At 38.7% G+C, this 17,628-nt stretch overlaps 1 protein-coding gene across 50 annotated transcripts in view; it reads right to left on the minus strand.

Moving 5' to 3' along the window:
- The window catches only part of shot (dystonin-like protein short stop), a 956,738-nt gene that overhangs the window by 41,579 nt on the left and 897,531 nt on the right, over positions 1-17,628 (minus strand). For all 50 annotated transcript variants that reach the window (XR_011392260.1, XM_070087199.1, XM_070087187.1 and 47 more), the window contains 4 exons: positions 11,529-11,709; positions 11,244-11,361; positions 6,686-6,915; positions 2,743-2,860 (listed from right to left, as the gene is read on the minus strand). Coding sequence is in view for 49 of the 50 variants with exons in the window: in XM_070087199.1 (XP_069943300.1) it covers positions 2,743-2,860; positions 6,686-6,915; positions 11,244-11,361; positions 11,529-11,709 (647 nt within the window). In the remaining variant the exon portion in view is untranslated. The remainder of the gene's footprint in view (positions 1-2,742; positions 2,861-6,685; positions 6,916-11,243; positions 11,362-11,528; positions 11,710-17,628) is intronic.

Raw genomic sequence — 17,628 nt, forward strand, 5'->3', positions numbered from 1 at the left:
GGAGGAAGAATTCTGTTCCACTTCCCCATGGAGATAGGAAATAAACAAGAACAAGAGCTAATAAGAAAATAGAAGAAAACCCAGAGGGGTGTGTGTGTGTATATATATGATTGTATATGCATGTGTAGTGTGACCTAAGTGTAAGTAGAAGTAGCAAGACGTACCTGAAATCTCGCATGTTTATGAGACAGAAAAAAGACCAGCAATCCTACCATCATGTAAAACAATTACAGGCTTTCATTTTACACTCACTTGGCAGAATGGTAATACCTCCCTGGGTGGTTGCTGTCTACCAATCTACTACCTAGGGCTCAATAGGCTTATCCTCTATAATTCTTACATTTCTTCTTGTCCTCCTTTTTCCTTGTACAAGGGAATTATTCTTTGCTGCCTTCCTTTCTTTCATGCATACACTGAACTCACCAATCATTCCAGCACTATTCCCACCATCTTTTAACATCCATCTTAAAAAAAAAAAAAAAAAAAAAACATACCACGGGCAGGTATAGAACCCGCGATCAGAGAGTCTCAAAACTCCAGACCGTCTTATCGCGGGTTCTATCCCCACCCATGGTATGGTTTGTTTGCAATCGTGTCATTACGATTTCGTGAGACATCCATCTTAATCCCATCTATCCCAGTAACTTTATGCACTTTCATTCTACCCACTGCCTCACACATTTTCCTCACATTTACCTCAAATTCTGCCTCCTCATTTCTATATGAAGTTAAGCCTCCCTCCTCATGCATTATATCACTGCCTCCCAAACTTGTCAGAATATCCTCTATCTTTCCAGTACCTCTACCTCCTCATCTAGCATCTCTTACCTTTATACATGTAATTGTCAAGTCCATTTCCTCTCTAGACATTCTTACCATATTGCCCTTACTCCAAAACAGCATCTCATTCACAGCAAAATTTTACTACACTGTCCATTTCCCCACTACGGTAGGGTGACCAAAAGAAAAACATTTCATCATTTATTCAACAGCTGTCTTTCCAGAAGTGCAACAAACTTGCCCACTTCAGAGTGCTCACATTACAGCTATCTCAAAAACTCAATGTCTTCACACACATTGATCTAACATGCTCACTTATGCCTGCTAGATGTTCACACTGCTTATTGCTCAAAATAGCTCTCGCACTCTTTCCAACCCATCATCTTGGGCATCCCCAATGCCTTCCAACTCATCTCAGGCATCCCCTACTCCCTCCAACCCATCACCTCAGGCATTCCCCACTCCTTCCAACCCATCACCTAGGGCATCCCCCACTCCTTCCAACCCATCACCTCGGGCATCCCCTACTCCCTCCAACCCATCATCTCGGGCATCCCCTACTCCCTCCAACCCATCTTGGGCATCCCTTACATCCCCTTCCATCCACCCAAAATTTACACATTTTCTCAACCCATCTTATCTATTTTCAGGATCCACATCAAAATCACAAAACATGCAATTCTTTAATATGCAATATAATCATAAAACTAATTCCAAGTACTTTTGTCTCCTTTATTGCATACTGAAAGCTGTTACACTTAATTCTTTTCATTCTGAGCATTTACTTATAGGTGGAGGGAAGGGCTGAATCCTAGCTCCAGGCCCTGCCCTTCAACTTGCCATTTCCCAGAGTCACTCCCTCAGCCTATGTATTTTGGTGTATGTAGACTGTGTGTATTTGTGTGTATGTAGGCATATCAGTACCATGTCAATACATGCCAGTGCTTCTGAACAGAAGATGACATTCTAATTCATATATGGATTTTTTTTATGTCTTCCAAAGTGTGAAAAAGAATTAGCTGTAATCTCTTCTAACAAGCAAATATGTACGAAAACAGCTGTGTTAGCTAGCTAAATTTTATCAATACCTAGTTCTATTAAGGCTTATGAGCATATCAAGCTACACACAAGCTTGGCTGTGGCTACAGGCAGATTATGTGAATTGCTGGCTTGGGTTATTGATACACCTAACTTTGAAGTTTGCTTTAGTAATCAAAAGGCAAATCCAGAGTGTATGCTGTCCATGATACAATAAAATATTTTCTAAAAATTGCACATGTTCAAAATTGGTTGTACATCTTTGAAGATATTTTCTGGGAAGCTTAAATACTTGAACTAAAATGACTTCTAAACTTAAGATCCCATCACCTGTTAGCCATCGCAGCTTAATTTTGTTTAGAATATTCGTCTAAGTTGAACATTAAACTAATATACGTACAATCAACTGTAGGTAAATCACAGAAGTAATGAATAAACACATACATAACTATGCAACATTTTCATGAGGATCATAATCAAAGGGTTAATACACTCATACTGTGCTCAAGACTTCAAACAGTTTGCACTATTCTAAAGAGCCACAATCTTTTGAATGAAGAGAAAGTAATTTCGATGGGCATTATTTCAGAAAAACCTTTACAAATAAACTAGCATGTTTAATAATGCTATCAAGTGAGTAAAGAACAGGGAACACACTTTTTACCTTTAAAATATATGAAATTATTTAAACAAAAATCAGTACCTTATTAAATTCTTTTATTGTAATATGATCATTATTTGTGTGCAGCTGGCTAAAATTATTTTATTCTTTGTGGGTCAGTGATCATTCAAATTATTTCTTTTATAATTAGTTGTTATTAATCAGTTTTCACGTAATATTTAATGAGCATTATGCAAAGCAGTAAAATAGTATAAAAATATCCACCATTATTAATTTTCAACAATGTGCATCTGAAAACTCACCTCGGCATGGGTCATTTTTGACAAGGAATTCATCTAGTGCTACCCATCCACCTCCGACACGAACCATAACCGTTGACCGTAAGATACGAACCAAGCGAAGTTTCTGACTGTCTCCAAACTGTTGCAATTTGAAGGGAGTAAATTAGTACTGTATACCAAAAGCTTTAACATAAATGGTTACTTCAAAGAATTCAAAGAGGAATTTGTGAATAAATAGGATAACTAACTGTTCAAATATTTAGAAAGTCATTTGACTGAATGGAGGAATGGCTGTTGATAAGTCATAGAAGACAAATAGAATAAATTTACTTTAAAGTATAATGGAGCAATGGGTTTAAAGAAGAGAATGGCAAAATCTATTAGACAAACATGATGTGATCTACTTTTAAGTACAGTATGGAAACTAAATATGGATGTAAATTTGGATGAACAGGGCAAGTGAAAACGCTGTTTTCTTGGAGGAATATATGTAGATAGGATTTGTTTACTGTATAGGATATGAAGAAGTTTTATAACACATGATTAACCCCTTTCAGGGTGGAGACTCCTAATCTCAAACTTGCTCTCGGGGTTGAAGAAAGAAAGAAAAAAGAAAAAAAAAAAAAAATTTATATGATAAGAGAATTTTTCTGAAGGTAATGAAACCACAAAATATGAAATTTGATGGAAAACTTATGGAATAACACTCATAAAGCTAGAGGTCTCGGCGATGTTTACCCATCAGCGATTTCACCATCAGTAAATTCCATTGTTCCAGTCGACCAAACTCATAGCTATTTTGCTAGTATTCCTTTTATTCTATCGACTGAGTACTAGAAACTGCCCATTTACCCATTTCAACTATCCAATAAAGTGATCAGAAATCGGTAATTTGGCCAATTTCACACAAAATTAAAAAATTGCCAATTTAAAAATATGGTCTAGAATAAACAATGTAGACAATGCTAGCACTAAAAAACATTTCCTCTTATCAGTTACATCCCCAGGCCTCTCCTATATTATGCTTGCTTTCCATTTTGAAGATTTACTATTATACAGACTACTGCATTATTGTAATAATTGTATAAATAATGTCAATGCATTCCTAAATGTGTAGTAGAGTGGGCAGTTGGATGCATATTGGATGAGTGATGTGATTTGTGTACTCTGCAATATGAATATGAGCAAAAATTGTACATTTCGCTACTTTGAGCTCAATTTCAAGTTACTTTCAATCCCGAAACCAATCAAAATCATTTTTACTTCTGTAATATAGTTTCCATTCTATCAAGCAAGACCAAGAAACCAAGAATACAACCATCAAAATCATACGAAAATACACCACAAAGTCACCGATTTAAACCAAAAACACAGCTGCAGTTTTTTCACCATTATGCACTACTTGCTGCAGGATTTTTTCTTATATGGTGCACACTTACCACACAGACCCATTCTCTCACATCTAGACCCAAATTTACCACTCAGCTTATCTGAGTGAGATAAGCTCATGGCATAGAACTACAGTACCAACCCTGGCTTCAATGAAGTAGAACTATGAGACCGACCCTGAAAGTATTAAAACACAGTACTGCACTTTGATCATACATCCCAATGAAGAGTAACTAAAGCCCATTTCCATGAGTGAGTAATGAAGACAGTGATATTTTCAGAGCACTCAAACATTTCCAAGAGTGAGGGAAAAGTCGTGGGAAGCAAATACGAGTGGAAATGTGGAGATCTGTGAGTAAACTAACACCCAAAGAGTGAGCGTGTAACTTCCACTTGTGTCTCCATACTTTAACTCCTTTCCTGATGAGCCTGTAAATATCTGCTTTGTCTTCAATATCTTTATATGATTACCATTTCCCTTCCTTTCTGCATTTCTGTAACTGCCACTTTCTCTAGTTCTGTCTTGCTCTATTCAAGGGGAGTCCAACATTGGTAATGCATACACAAGGATTAATTACACCTAATTACTTATCTGCAACTACAGAAGCAGAGCTATGCTTTTAATGAATTTGTAATTCTGCAGGGGATGAACTTCACTTCTTGGTCTCACTATTTAACTTTCAACTGACTGATGTGAATTAACTTTCATATTTATTTGAACTTGTAAGGAGTCTTCCAGTGTTAACGCTCAGCCCATTTTGCTTTTTTACCATGCACACGATAAAATGTTTCCTGATATCAGTTTATCATTTGGATGATTGGGTTTGATTGGTGTCCTGGGTATGGGAGTAAATTCTTGGGTAGCTTTGGGTAGGGGTGGTTTTGATAAGGACCTGGCTTTGTATGAGTCAGCAGACCTTCTGCAGTGTTCCTCCATTCTTATGTTCTTATGTGTAATTTCCAACCATGCCCTCTCATTTTTGTTGCATTTTGGTAAAGGTATCATTGTCTATCCTATCTATACCTCATAGTATTATACAAGGCAAGTACACCACACTGGTAATGCCTGCTCAGGTGAAGTGCATTTTGAACCGTTTCATCCAGGTTTTAACCCTTTGACTGTCATGGCCGCATATATACATCTTACGAGGTACCGTGTTTGACGTATATACACACAAATTCTAGCGGCTTCAAATCAAGAAGGAGAAAGCTGGTAGGCCCACATGTGAGAGAATGGGTCTGTGTGGTCAGTGTGCACCATATAAAAAAAATCCTGGAGCACGCAGTGCATAATGAGAAAAAAAAACTCAGACCGTTTTTTTTAATTAAAATGCCGACTTTGTGATCTATTTTCATATAGTATGTATGGTTGTATTCTCGTTTTCTTGGTCTCATTTGATAGAATGGAAAACATATTATAGAAATAGAGGTGATTTTGATTGATTTTACTATAAAAAGAACCTGGAAATGGAGCTCAAAGTAGGGGAAATGTTTGATTTTTGCCGATGTTCAAAAGTAAACAAATGATGACATTGTCCAATAAATGTCCAACTAGCCATTCTAATATGCAGTCATGAATGGGTTGATGTTATTTACACAATTATTACAGTATTGCAGGAGTCTGCATAATAGTAAATCTATTTTTTGTTTGAATAAAAATTCAAAATAGAAAGCAAGAGTAATATCAGAGGGGCCTGGAGACATGACTGATGAACAAAGAAAATGTTATTTTAGAGCCAGGAAGGTCTGCATTGTCCATTCTGGGCCTTATTTTGAAATTGTCATATTTTTTAATTTTCATGAAATGGGCCAAATTGCCAATTTCTGACCACTTTATTGGGTAGTTGAAATTGGTAAATGGGCAGTTTCTGGAACTCATTCGATAGCAAAAAAGGAGTTCTAAAGAAAAAGCTACGAGTTTGGTCGACTGGAACAATGGAATTAGCCAAAAATAGGACTTAAAGTGGGCAAAATTGCCGATTTGTAAATATCGCCGAGGTCGCTAACTTCGCGAGAGCGTAATTCCGTCAGTTTTCTATCAAATTTCGTTTTTTTTGGTGTCATTACAATCGGGAAAAGATTCTCTATCATTTCATAATTTTTTTTTTTTTTTTTTTTTTTTTTAAATTTTGCGACACCAGGAGACACCTCAGGATTGGGGGTTGCGACAGTCAAGGGGTTAAAGTAAAAGGACACAAGCGCAACTACTGTGACATTTTATTGTGGCAACGTTTCGTTCTCCAGAAGCTTTGTCAACGGCTTGACAAAGCTCCTGGATAGCGAAACGTTGCCACAATAATATGTCACATTAGTTGCACTTGTGTCCTATTACTTAACATATTGTCGGTAATTCTACCAACTTTATATTATCCAGGTTCCTGACTGCCACCCTTACATTTCCAAGCTTTGCCTGCGCTGATGTGATTTTGTGTTTTGTGCACTTAGGTTAAGAAACTATGTGTACATGTGTGCAGTTATTAATCTGTAATTACACGAATGTCAAAGCATAGTTTATTTATACTGTACTTTAAACACATCCCCCACCATAATTTTACTAGCTTAGAGAGATACACACCCTGTACTTGCCCTCGCCCACTTGGTGAACTCGGAACTTCTGTCGACAAGTACACTTGGAAACTTGTTTCTGTACTTCGTCATCAATCCTCTCGGCATCTGTCAGAGGGCCCTTACGCTCCCAGTCCGGCCGAAGTGCAGCTATAAATTCTTGGTAATCAATATACCCATCTTGGTTGCGATCAAATATGTCTGCTACAGTGCCCATTTCCAAACGACTGGTAGGGAACTCTGCAAGATTATAAATACACAGTTTAACAAACAAAAACATGCATAACAGATAAAAAACAACACAAAAGCAGGAATATAAAAATAGCAAAGCAATGGCTGACACCATAGCAGAAGCAGTTAAGAGTACACATGGGGTTAAAACAAAATTACTAGTCATGAATGATTTCAACCACATATATTGGAAGAACTTGGATCAACATGGAGGGCTAAACTGATGGAGGCAGAGCAAACTGTGTCAGCATGTTAAGGACACAACAAGAAAGATGAGACAGCAAGAGCGGATCTAGTATTTACTGCAAGTACATCTGACTCAGGTGTAATATAACATACAAGCCCCCTGAGCACCAGCGACCATATGGTACCAAGCTTCACGTATCTTGTGGAACCTGAAGTACAGGGAAGAATAGCAGGCAGAATTTAAGAAAAGCCAAATTTTAGAAGAGAACTTTAATGGGATGAGAGAATTTCTGAATGTTGTACCATGGAAAAGAGATCTAGAAGCAAAATCAGCAGATGAGAAGTTGAAGTACCAAACAAGTAAGCACTGGGAGGCAGGAGAGAACTTTATACCCAGAAGGGAAAATAGCAGAGTCCTTGGTTCAACCAGAGAAGTAGAGAGGCAAAATAGAGAAGCATAGTGAAAACACCATAGAAAAAGAAGAACAGACGAAAACAAAGAAGCTAGTAGATTAGCCAGAAACTATTGTGCAGGGCGAGGACAGAGGCCAAGTGAAAATTTAAGAATAACATAACAGCAAAAGACCAAACTGAAACAAAACTGCTTCACCATCACAATAGAAGAAAGACAAATAAAAGTCCAGGTGAAGGAAGATTTTGAGAAAAAGGACAAATACAGTGGTCCCTCGATAATCGTCGGGCTCGACAGTCGTCCTTTTAGGAAATCGTCATGTTATTTTCGTGCAAACATTGGCTCGCAAATGATCGGTTGACTCGCTAATTGTCGTTCGTCCTGGATGCATACTCAGGGCTCTGAGCCACCTCGGCCTCCCTTCCCAGCCAGTGTGCCATTGTTTACCAGTGAGCGATGGTCCACTCACTTGTTCATACAAAATATTTCATAGTATTCCATTCATTTTAGTGCTTGCAAGTGCTAAATAAGCTACCATGGCTCCAAAGAAAGCTCCTAGTGCCAAGCTTTTGGTAAAGGTGAGAAATACGATTGAATTTAAGAAAAACATCACTGAACAATATGAAAGTGGCGTACGTGTGGCCGAACTGGCCAGGATGTATAACAAACCCCATACAACCATATCTTCCATCGTGGCAAAGAAAAAGGAAATCAAGGAAGCTGTTGTTGCTTGGAGAAAATTATGGCCAGATTGTGTCCACAAGAGGGATTTTGAAGGGTTTGTGGCTGACCCTGATGAGCCTATGTCAGTTGTAAAATCTATTGTGGCATTGGGGAATTCCATAGGGTTATATGTGAGTTTGGAGGATGTGGAAGAGTTGGTGGAGGACCACAACGAAGAGCTAACCACTGAGGAGCTGCAAGAGCTTCAGCATGAACAGCAACAGATCGCAGCTCAGAATCTTCCTGCAGAGGAGGGGGAAGAGAGATGGGAGAAGGTGTCTTCTTCAGAAATTAAGGAGATTTTTGAAATGTGGGGTAGGATGGAAAGATTTATGGAGAAACATCACCCTGAGAAGGATGTTGCAAGCCATATCGGCAACTTGTACAGTGACAGAATCTTGGCCCATTTTAGGGAAGTTTTAAAGAGACGCCAGAAACAGAGCTCTCTGGACGCTTTTTTTGCGAGACAGGACTCCAGTCCTAGGTAGTAGGTTGGTAGACAGCAACCGCCCAGGGAGGTACTACCGTCCTGCCAAGTGAGTGTAAAACGGAAGCCTGTAATTGTTTTACACAATGGTAGGATTGCCGGCATCTTTTTATTCTGTCTCATACACGTGCAAGATTTCAGGTACGTCTTGCTACTTCTACTTACACTTAGGTCACACTACACATACATGTACAAGCATATATATACACACCCCTCAGGATTTTCTTCTATTTTCTTTCTAGTTCTTGTTCTTGTTGTTTATTTCCTTACCTCCATGGGGAAGTGGAACAGAATTCTTCCTCCATAAGCCATGCGTGTTGTAAGAGGCGACTAAAATGCCAGGAGCAAGGGGCTAGTAACCTCTTCTCCTGTATATATTACTAAATGTAAAAGGAGAAACTTTCGTTTTTTCTTTTGGACCACCCCGCCTCGGTGGGATGCGGCCGGTGTGTTGAAAGAAGAAGAAAGGACACCAGTGACTCAAGCTGGTTCTAGTAGCATTAAGAAACAGATAAGTATGTAACCCCAGAAAAGGACTTGGTACCTGAGGTGTTGATGGAAGGGGATTCCCCTTCCAAACAGTAACTAATTCAATTTCTCTCCTCCTCCAGTCTTCAATACACTAAGAAGAATCGCCAATAAAGGTAAGCGTTATGCCGTTAATGTTTCATTCATCATATCCCATTGTATTGTTTATGTACTACATCTATATTTCATGTAAAATAATTTTTTGTTTTAATACTTCTGGGTGTCAGGAACACACTAATTGTAATTATATTATTTCTTATGGGGAAAATTGATTCGAAAATCGTCGCACTTCCAGGAACGGATTAACAACGATAAACGAGGGACCACTGTAATTATAAGATATGGTGGTAGTAGTGATTGTGATGGTGGTAGTAGTGATAGTGATGATGGTAGTAGTGATAGTGATGGTGGTAGTAGTGATAGTGATGGTGGTAGTAGTGATAGTGATGGTGGTAGGAGTGGTGATGATGGTAGTAGTGATCTAAAAAAAAAAAAAAAAAAAATTCCTTAACAAGTCGGCCTTCTCCCATCGAGGCCGGGTGACCCAAAAAGAAAGAAAATCCCCAAAAAGAAAATACTTTCATCATCATTCAACACTTTCACCTCACTCACACATAATCACTGTTTTTGCAGAGGTGCTCAGAATACAACAGTTTAGAAGTATATATGTATAAAGATACACAACATATCCCTCCAAACTGCCAATATCCCAAACTCCTCCTTTAAAGTGCAGGCATTGTACTTCCCATTTCCAGGACTCAAGTCGGCTATATAAAATAACCAGTTTCCCTGAATCCCTTCACTAAATATTACCCTGCTCACACTCCAACAGTTCGTCAGGCCCCAAATACCATTCGTCTCCATTCACTCCTATCTAACACGATCACACACGATTGCTGGAAGTCCAAGCCCCTTGCCCACAAAACCTCCTTTTCCCTCTCCCTCCAACCTTCTCGAGGATGACCCCTACCCAGCCTTCCTTCACCTACAGATTTATATGCTCTCCATGTCATTCTACTTTGATCCATACTCTCTAAATGAACAAACCACCTCAACAACCCCTCTTCAGCCCTCTAATACTTTCATTAACCCCACTCCTTCTCCTAATTTTCACACTCCAAATTTTCTGCATAATATTTACACCACACATTGCCCTAAGACAGGACATCTTCACTGCCTTCAACTGCCTCCTCGCTGCTGCATTTACAACCCAAGCTTCACACCCATAAAAGAGTGTTGGTACTACTCTACTTCCATACATTCCCTTCTTTGCCTCCATAGATAACATTTTTTGTCTCCACATATACCTCAATGCACCACTCACCATTTTTCCTTCGTCAATTCTATGATTAGCCTCATCCTTCATAAATCCATCCGCTGACACATCAACTCCCAAATATCTGAAAGCATTCACTTCTTCCATACTCCTCCTCCTCAATCTGATATCCAATTTTTCTTTATTTAAATCATTTGATACCCTCATCACCTTACTCTTTTCTATGTTCACTTTCAACTTTCTACCTTTACACACACTCCAAAATTCGTCCACTAACCTTCGCAATTTTTCTTTAGAATCTTCCATAAGAACAGAATCATCAGCAAAAAGTAACTGTCACTTCCCATATTGTATTTGATTCCCCATAATTTAATCCCACCCCTCTCCCGAACACCCTAGCATTTACTTCTTTTACAACCCCATCTATAAATATATTAAACAACCATGGTGACATTACACATCCCTAAGACCTACTTTTACTGGGAAGTAGTCTCCCTCTCTTTTACACACCCTAACCTGAGCCTCACTATCCTCATAAAAACTCTTTACAGCATTTAGTAACTTACCACCTATTCCATATGTGTACTTGCAACGTTTGCCATATTGCTCCCCTATCCACTATCATATGCCTTTTCTAAATCCCTACCTTTATCTAAATACTATTCACATATATGCTTCAATGTAAACATTTGATCTTAAGGATACCATCAATATAAAGTACTTACTAGTCTTAAGGATACCATCAATGAAGTCCTCACGAGGAACAGCTCCATCATTGTCAGAGTCCATCTTACGGAATAGGTCAGTCACTCTTGATTTTTTGTGATTCATGAATTTCATGAACTTAATTGGGAAGAAAAATTTATATACTTAGTTTAAAATATTCATAAACACTAGGTTAATTACTATATTAAAAATAAAGATTATTACTTTTACAAAAATTATTGGGCAGTGAATTAAAGCCAGCATTGTACATGAATTCTTAACACCAAATATTAGTCATGTCATACCCTTTTTCGCCATTCTTCCCAAGAGAAGTTCTTAAGCTTCTCAAGTTCATGGAGGTAGCTGAGCTTGTCATGGAGACGTCGCATACGTTCCCATGCCATGAAGCCAACGTGCTGCCATTTTTCCCATAATGCACGAGCCTGGGGATTCTTGATTTGAGGTTCCTCTCGCACGCTAACTTTGCTGTTGGTTAAAGGTACAAAATATTGTAATATTCTGGCTTTATCTGAAAACATCCCTTGGTTTTCAACGTATGAATTGGATATCTCCATGCTAGAAAACTCTATGGAATGGATAAGATCCTTATGAAAATATACGTGCAGTATATATACGTATAATAATTTGTTCACATCCAAAACAAGTCATTCTGTTCATGCCATTTTTTTCTTCGGCAGCAGAGCTAAGAAGAATGCAGCCTTTTAAAAAAATATCATATCACATATAGACAAAAAAAATGTATAAAAAAGAAGCTGCCGGTTAGTGAGAAACGCCAGTCTGGCAAGAGCTGAAAGGTGGAGAAAAAATATTAATGAAAACAACAGAATATTGCACATAATATGGTGCATTAATACTACTATTTTTGTGTAAGCTCTGAGAAAGTATTTTAATATTACTGTTGCTAATAAAGAAACTATTTCTCTAATAAGAGTACCTAGATTATCAAGGATACCTTGTCAATTACTAGCTAGACTTATCCACTACTGTTGTGTATACTAAGAGAAAGCATAGGGTATCTATAGTAAATTCATTAATCATACTCTAACAGTTAAATTTACAGTAAACCCTCGATTACAGTGAAACTGTACAGTATTATTTTGTCTTAATTATATTGAAAACAAAACCAAAAAGAATCGGTGGAAGAAACACTAGACGTAAGCTGCTGTAAATCGAGAAAACTTAGTAATGCACTCAGCAGGCCAGGAGAGATGCCCTTCTCTCTGCTGCCACTCTTGATGAGCAAGTCATGTCCACCAGACAGTGTTAGTCACCTTAATGTTTTCCAAAACTTGATACGTATATAATTTTTTTTTTTTTTTTTTTTAACAAATCGGCCGTCTCCCACCGAGGCAGGGTGACCCAAAAAGAAAGAAAATCCCCCCCCAAAAATACTTTCATCATTATTCAACACTTTTGCCTCACTCACACAATCACTGTTTTCGCAGAGGTGCTCAGAACACAACAGTTTAGAAGCATATACGTATAAAGATACACAGCATATCCCTCCAAACTGCTAATATCCCGAAACCTCTCCTTTAGAGTGCAGGCATTGTACTTCCCATTTCCAGGACTCAAGTCCGGCTATATAAAAATAACCGGTTTCCCTGAACCCCTTCACTAAGTACAGTGGACCCCCGGTTAACGATATTTTTTCATTCCAGACGTATGTTCAGGTGCCAGTACTGACCGAATTTGTTCCCATAAGGAATATTGTGAAGTAGATTAGTCCATTTCAGACCCCCAAACATACACGTACAAACGCACTTACATAAATACACTTACATAATTGGTCGCATTGGGAGGTGATCGTTAAGCGGGGGTCCACTGTACTACCCTCTTCACACTCCAACAGATCGTCAGGTCCCAAATATCATTCGTCTCCATTCACTCCTATCGAGCAGGCTCACGCATGCCTGCTGGAAGTCCAAGCCCCTTGCCCACAAAACCTCCCTTACCCCTTCCTTCCAACCTTTTCGAGAGCGACCCCTACCCCGCCTTCCTTCCTCTACAGATTTAAATGCTCTCTATGTCATTCTACTTTGATCTATTCTCTCTAAATGACCAAACCACCTCAACAACCCCTCTTCAGCCCTTTAATACTTTTATTAACTCCACTCCTCCTCCTAATTTCCACACTCCGAATTTTCTGCATAATATTGACACCACACATTGCTCTTAGACAGGACACCTCCACTGCCTCCAACCGCCTCCTCGCTGCTGCATTCACAACCCAAGCTTCACACCCATATATGAGTGTTGGTACTACTTTTCTTTCATACATTCCCTTCTTTGCCTCCATAGATAACATTTTTTGTCTCTACATATACCTCAATGCACCACTCACCTTTTTTCCCTCATCTATTCTATGATTAACCTCATCCTTCATAAATCCATCCGCCGACACATCAACTCCCAAGTATCTGAAAACATTCACTTCTTCCATACTCCTCCTCCCCAATATGATATCCAATTTTTCTTTATCTAAATCATTTGATACCCTCATCACCTACTCTTTTCTATGTTCACTTTCAACTTTCTACCTTTACACACACTCCCAAACTCATCTACTAACCTTTGCAATTTTTGTTTATAATCTCCCATAAGTACAGCATCATCAGCATAAAGCAACTGTGTCAATTCCCATTTTGTATTTGATTCCCCATAATTTAATCCCACCCCTCTCCCGAACACCCTAGCATTTACTTCTTTTACAACCCCATATATAAATATACTAAAAAACCATGGTGACATTACACATTCCTGTCTAAGACCTACTTTTACCGGGTAGTAGTCTCCCTCTCTTCTACACACCCTAACCTGAGCCTCACTATCCCCATAAAAACTCTTTACAGCATTTAGTAATAACTTACCACCTATTCCATATACTTACAACATCTGCCACATTACTCCCCTATCCACTATCACATGCCTTTTCTAAATCCATAAATGCAATAAAAACTTCCCTACCTTTATCTAAATACTGTTCACATATATGCTTCAATGTAAACACTTGATTACACACCCCCTACCCACTCTGAAACCTCCTTGCTGATCTGCAATCCTACATTCTGTTTTACCTCTAATTCTTTCAATTATAACCCTACTGTACACTTTTCCTGGTATACTCAGTAAACTTATTCCTCTATAATTTTTACAATCTCATTTGTCCCCCTTCCCTTTATATTAAGGGACTATACATGCTCTCTGCCAATCCCTAGGTACCTTCCCCTCTTTCATACATTTATTAAACAAAAATACCAACCACTCCAACACTATCTCCCCCTGCTTTTAACATTTCTGTCATGATTCCGTCAGTTCCAGCTGCTTTACCCCCTTTCATTCTACGTAATGCCTCATGTACCTCCCCCACACTCATATCCTGTTCTTCTTCACTCCTAAAAGATGGTATACCTCCCTGGTCAGTGCATGAAATTATGGCTTCCCTTTCTTCATTGACATTTAAAAGTGCCTCAAAATATATATAAAAAAGCATAAAATGTTTGAAGATAATACAGTCAGTATAAGAAAACTATTCAGATTATTATACCTGAAGGTTAATAATTCTGTTGAGTATACCTGGTAAAGTGTATGGTAGAGTTATTATTGAAAGAATTAAGAGTAAGACGGAGAATAGGCTAGCAGATGAACAAGGAGGCTTTAGGAAAGGTAGGGGGTGTGTGGACCAGGTGTTTACAGTGAAGCATATAAGTGAACAGTATTTAGATAAGGCTAAAGAGGTCTTTGTGGCATTTATGGATTTGGAAAAGGCATATGACAGGGTGGATAGGGGGGCAATGTGGCAGATGTTGCAGGTGTATGGTGTAGGTTACTGAAAGCAGTGAAGAGTTTTTACGAGGATAGTGAGGCTCAAGTTAGAGTATGTAGGAAAGAGGGAAATTATATCCCAGTAAAAGTAGGCCTTAGACAAGGATGTGTGATGTCACCGTGGTTGTTTAATATATTTATAGATGGGGTTGTAAGAGAAGTAAATGCGAGGGTCTTGGCAAAAGGCATGGAGTTAAAAGATAAAGAATCACACACAAAGTGGGAGTTGTCACAGTTGCTCTTTGCTGATGACGCTGTGCTCTTGGGAGATTCTGAAGAGAAGTTGCAGAGATTGGTGGATGAATTTGGTAGGGTGTGCAAAAGAAGAAAATTAAAAGTGAATACAGGAAAGAGTAAGGTTATGAGGATAACAAAAAGATTAGATGATGAAAGATTGGATATCAGATTGGAGGGAGAGAGTATGGAGGAGGTGAATGTATTCAGATATTTGGGAGTGGACGTGTCAGCGGATGGGTCTATGAAAGATGAGGCGAATCATAGAATTGATGAGGGGAAAAGGGTGAGTGGTGTACTTAGGAGTCTCTGGAGACAAAGAACTTTGTCCTTGGAGGCAAAGAGGGGAATGTATGAGAGTATAGTTTTACCAACGCTCTTATATGGGTGTGAAGCATGGGTGATGAATGTTGCAGCGAGGAGAAGGCTGGAGGCAGTGGAGATGTCATGTCTGAGGGCAATGTGTGGTGTGAATATAATACAGAGAATTCGTAGTTTGGAAGTTAGGAGGAGGTGCGGGATTACCAAAACTGTTGTCCAGAGGGCTGAGGAAGGGTTGTTGAGGTGGTTCGGACATGTAGAGAGAATGGAGCGAAACAGAGTGACTTCAAGAGTGTATCAGTCTGTAGTGGAAGGAAAGCCGGGTAGGGGTCGGCCTAGGAAAGGTTGGAGGGAGGGGGTAAAGGAGGTTTTGTGTGCGAGGGGCTTGGACTTCCAGCAGGCATGCGTGAGCGTGTTTGATAGGAGTGAATGGAGACAAATGGTTTTTAATACTTGACGTGCTGTTGGAGTGTGAGCAAAGTAACATTTATGAAGGGGTTCAGGGAAACCGGCAGGCCGGACTTGAGTCCTGGAGATGGGAAGTACAGTGCCTGCGCTCTGAAGGAGGGGTGTTAATGTTGCAGTTTAAAAAGTGTAGTGTAAAGCACCCTTCTGGCAAGACAGTGATGGAGTGAATGATGGTGAAAGTTTTTCTTTCTTGGGCCACCCTGCCTTGGTGGGAATCTGCCAGTGTGATAATAATATAAAAATTAATAATTATATGTACCTAAGCCTTTATCACTGATGTATCTCATTGTACATCTATAATTGTTGAATAAGTTGGCAACTGATAAAGAGTGAGTAAGTGATTAAACTTTGTGTTTAGAAGAGGTAAAAACATTTTCACTGAGGCTACAATGACACACTCACTACCCAAACATCACAATGTAATTAATCCTCAATGTGACATGCAAGGCAAAGTACTGGTATTGTTAACTGGGTAATACAAGAAAAGTTGTATGACCAAGTCTCCTGCCAAATGTTGCCTGTATCAATATATCAGTAATATTCTGAGAGAGAAGGTGAAGGAAATTTGTTTACCTACTGATCTCTAGTATTACTTTCTCTTCCACTAAATATATTATAGGCCTCTCATGCATATATCATACAAAACAGAAGTTGTTCAGACAGACTACGTACTGAAGCGTCAGTAGCAAGAAGAAATCTTCCTTCTCACAATAATCCTTGGAGCCACAGTTATAGCTCCTATCCACTTCTCCCAGACAGCCTGACACCATTTTATTACAGAGAACCTTCATTTTTCCTGATTATTAATTTCTCAACTGCAGTCATATTCAATATATGTTTGTTTGGCATAGGTTGTGGCATGTTTGTATGTGTGGTACTATTTGTTAAAATAAACTACGTTTACCCATGTTTACATGTTGATAGTCCTAAATGGTAAATTGTGTGTGGCCTTATAAACTTAAAGAAGAAAGATGATACTGCCTCATACATATTCCAAGTGTATGTCAGACAAACTTTGCTACATCCAACTCTGCTCAGAAGGCCCACATTAACCTTCCCTACATATTTCACTTGTTTCAAGCAATGACTTACAGAATGTAAGAACATAGTTTTATGTAACAGACTTTATAAAATGTCTGACAAATCTGAGGTAATCAGAACATAGGCAGACACTGATTTTCAGAAAAATAACCCCTACTCTAATCGGGAGTTTACTGTACACAAGTCGTGCGAAGCGAAAATGAAGTACTGTATGAGAACAAGAATCTGAATATGGAAAGTATAATCTGATGAAAGATAAGTCAAGAGTGTTAGTTGGTAACTAATTAGTGTGTATGTTATGTTGAGAAATGTAAAGCACTTCATAAAATTTTATTGCTACATACTGGATTATGCAGTTGATAAATCTTGAGAAGTCTCGTGTGAAAAGTGCTTAGAATAGGGCGAGGCATTAGCTTTAACATTAGCCAGTAAAATAGCAATTGTTAACATAAAAGATATATATAGAGGTTTGGCAGCTGTCTTGTCGCTGCTAAC

Source organism: Cherax quadricarinatus, chromosome 21, assembly GCF_038502225.1.
Source record: "Cherax quadricarinatus isolate ZL_2023a chromosome 21, ASM3850222v1, whole genome shotgun sequence".
NCBI classification, from domain to species: Eukaryota; Metazoa; Arthropoda; class Malacostraca; order Decapoda; family Parastacidae; genus Cherax; species Cherax quadricarinatus.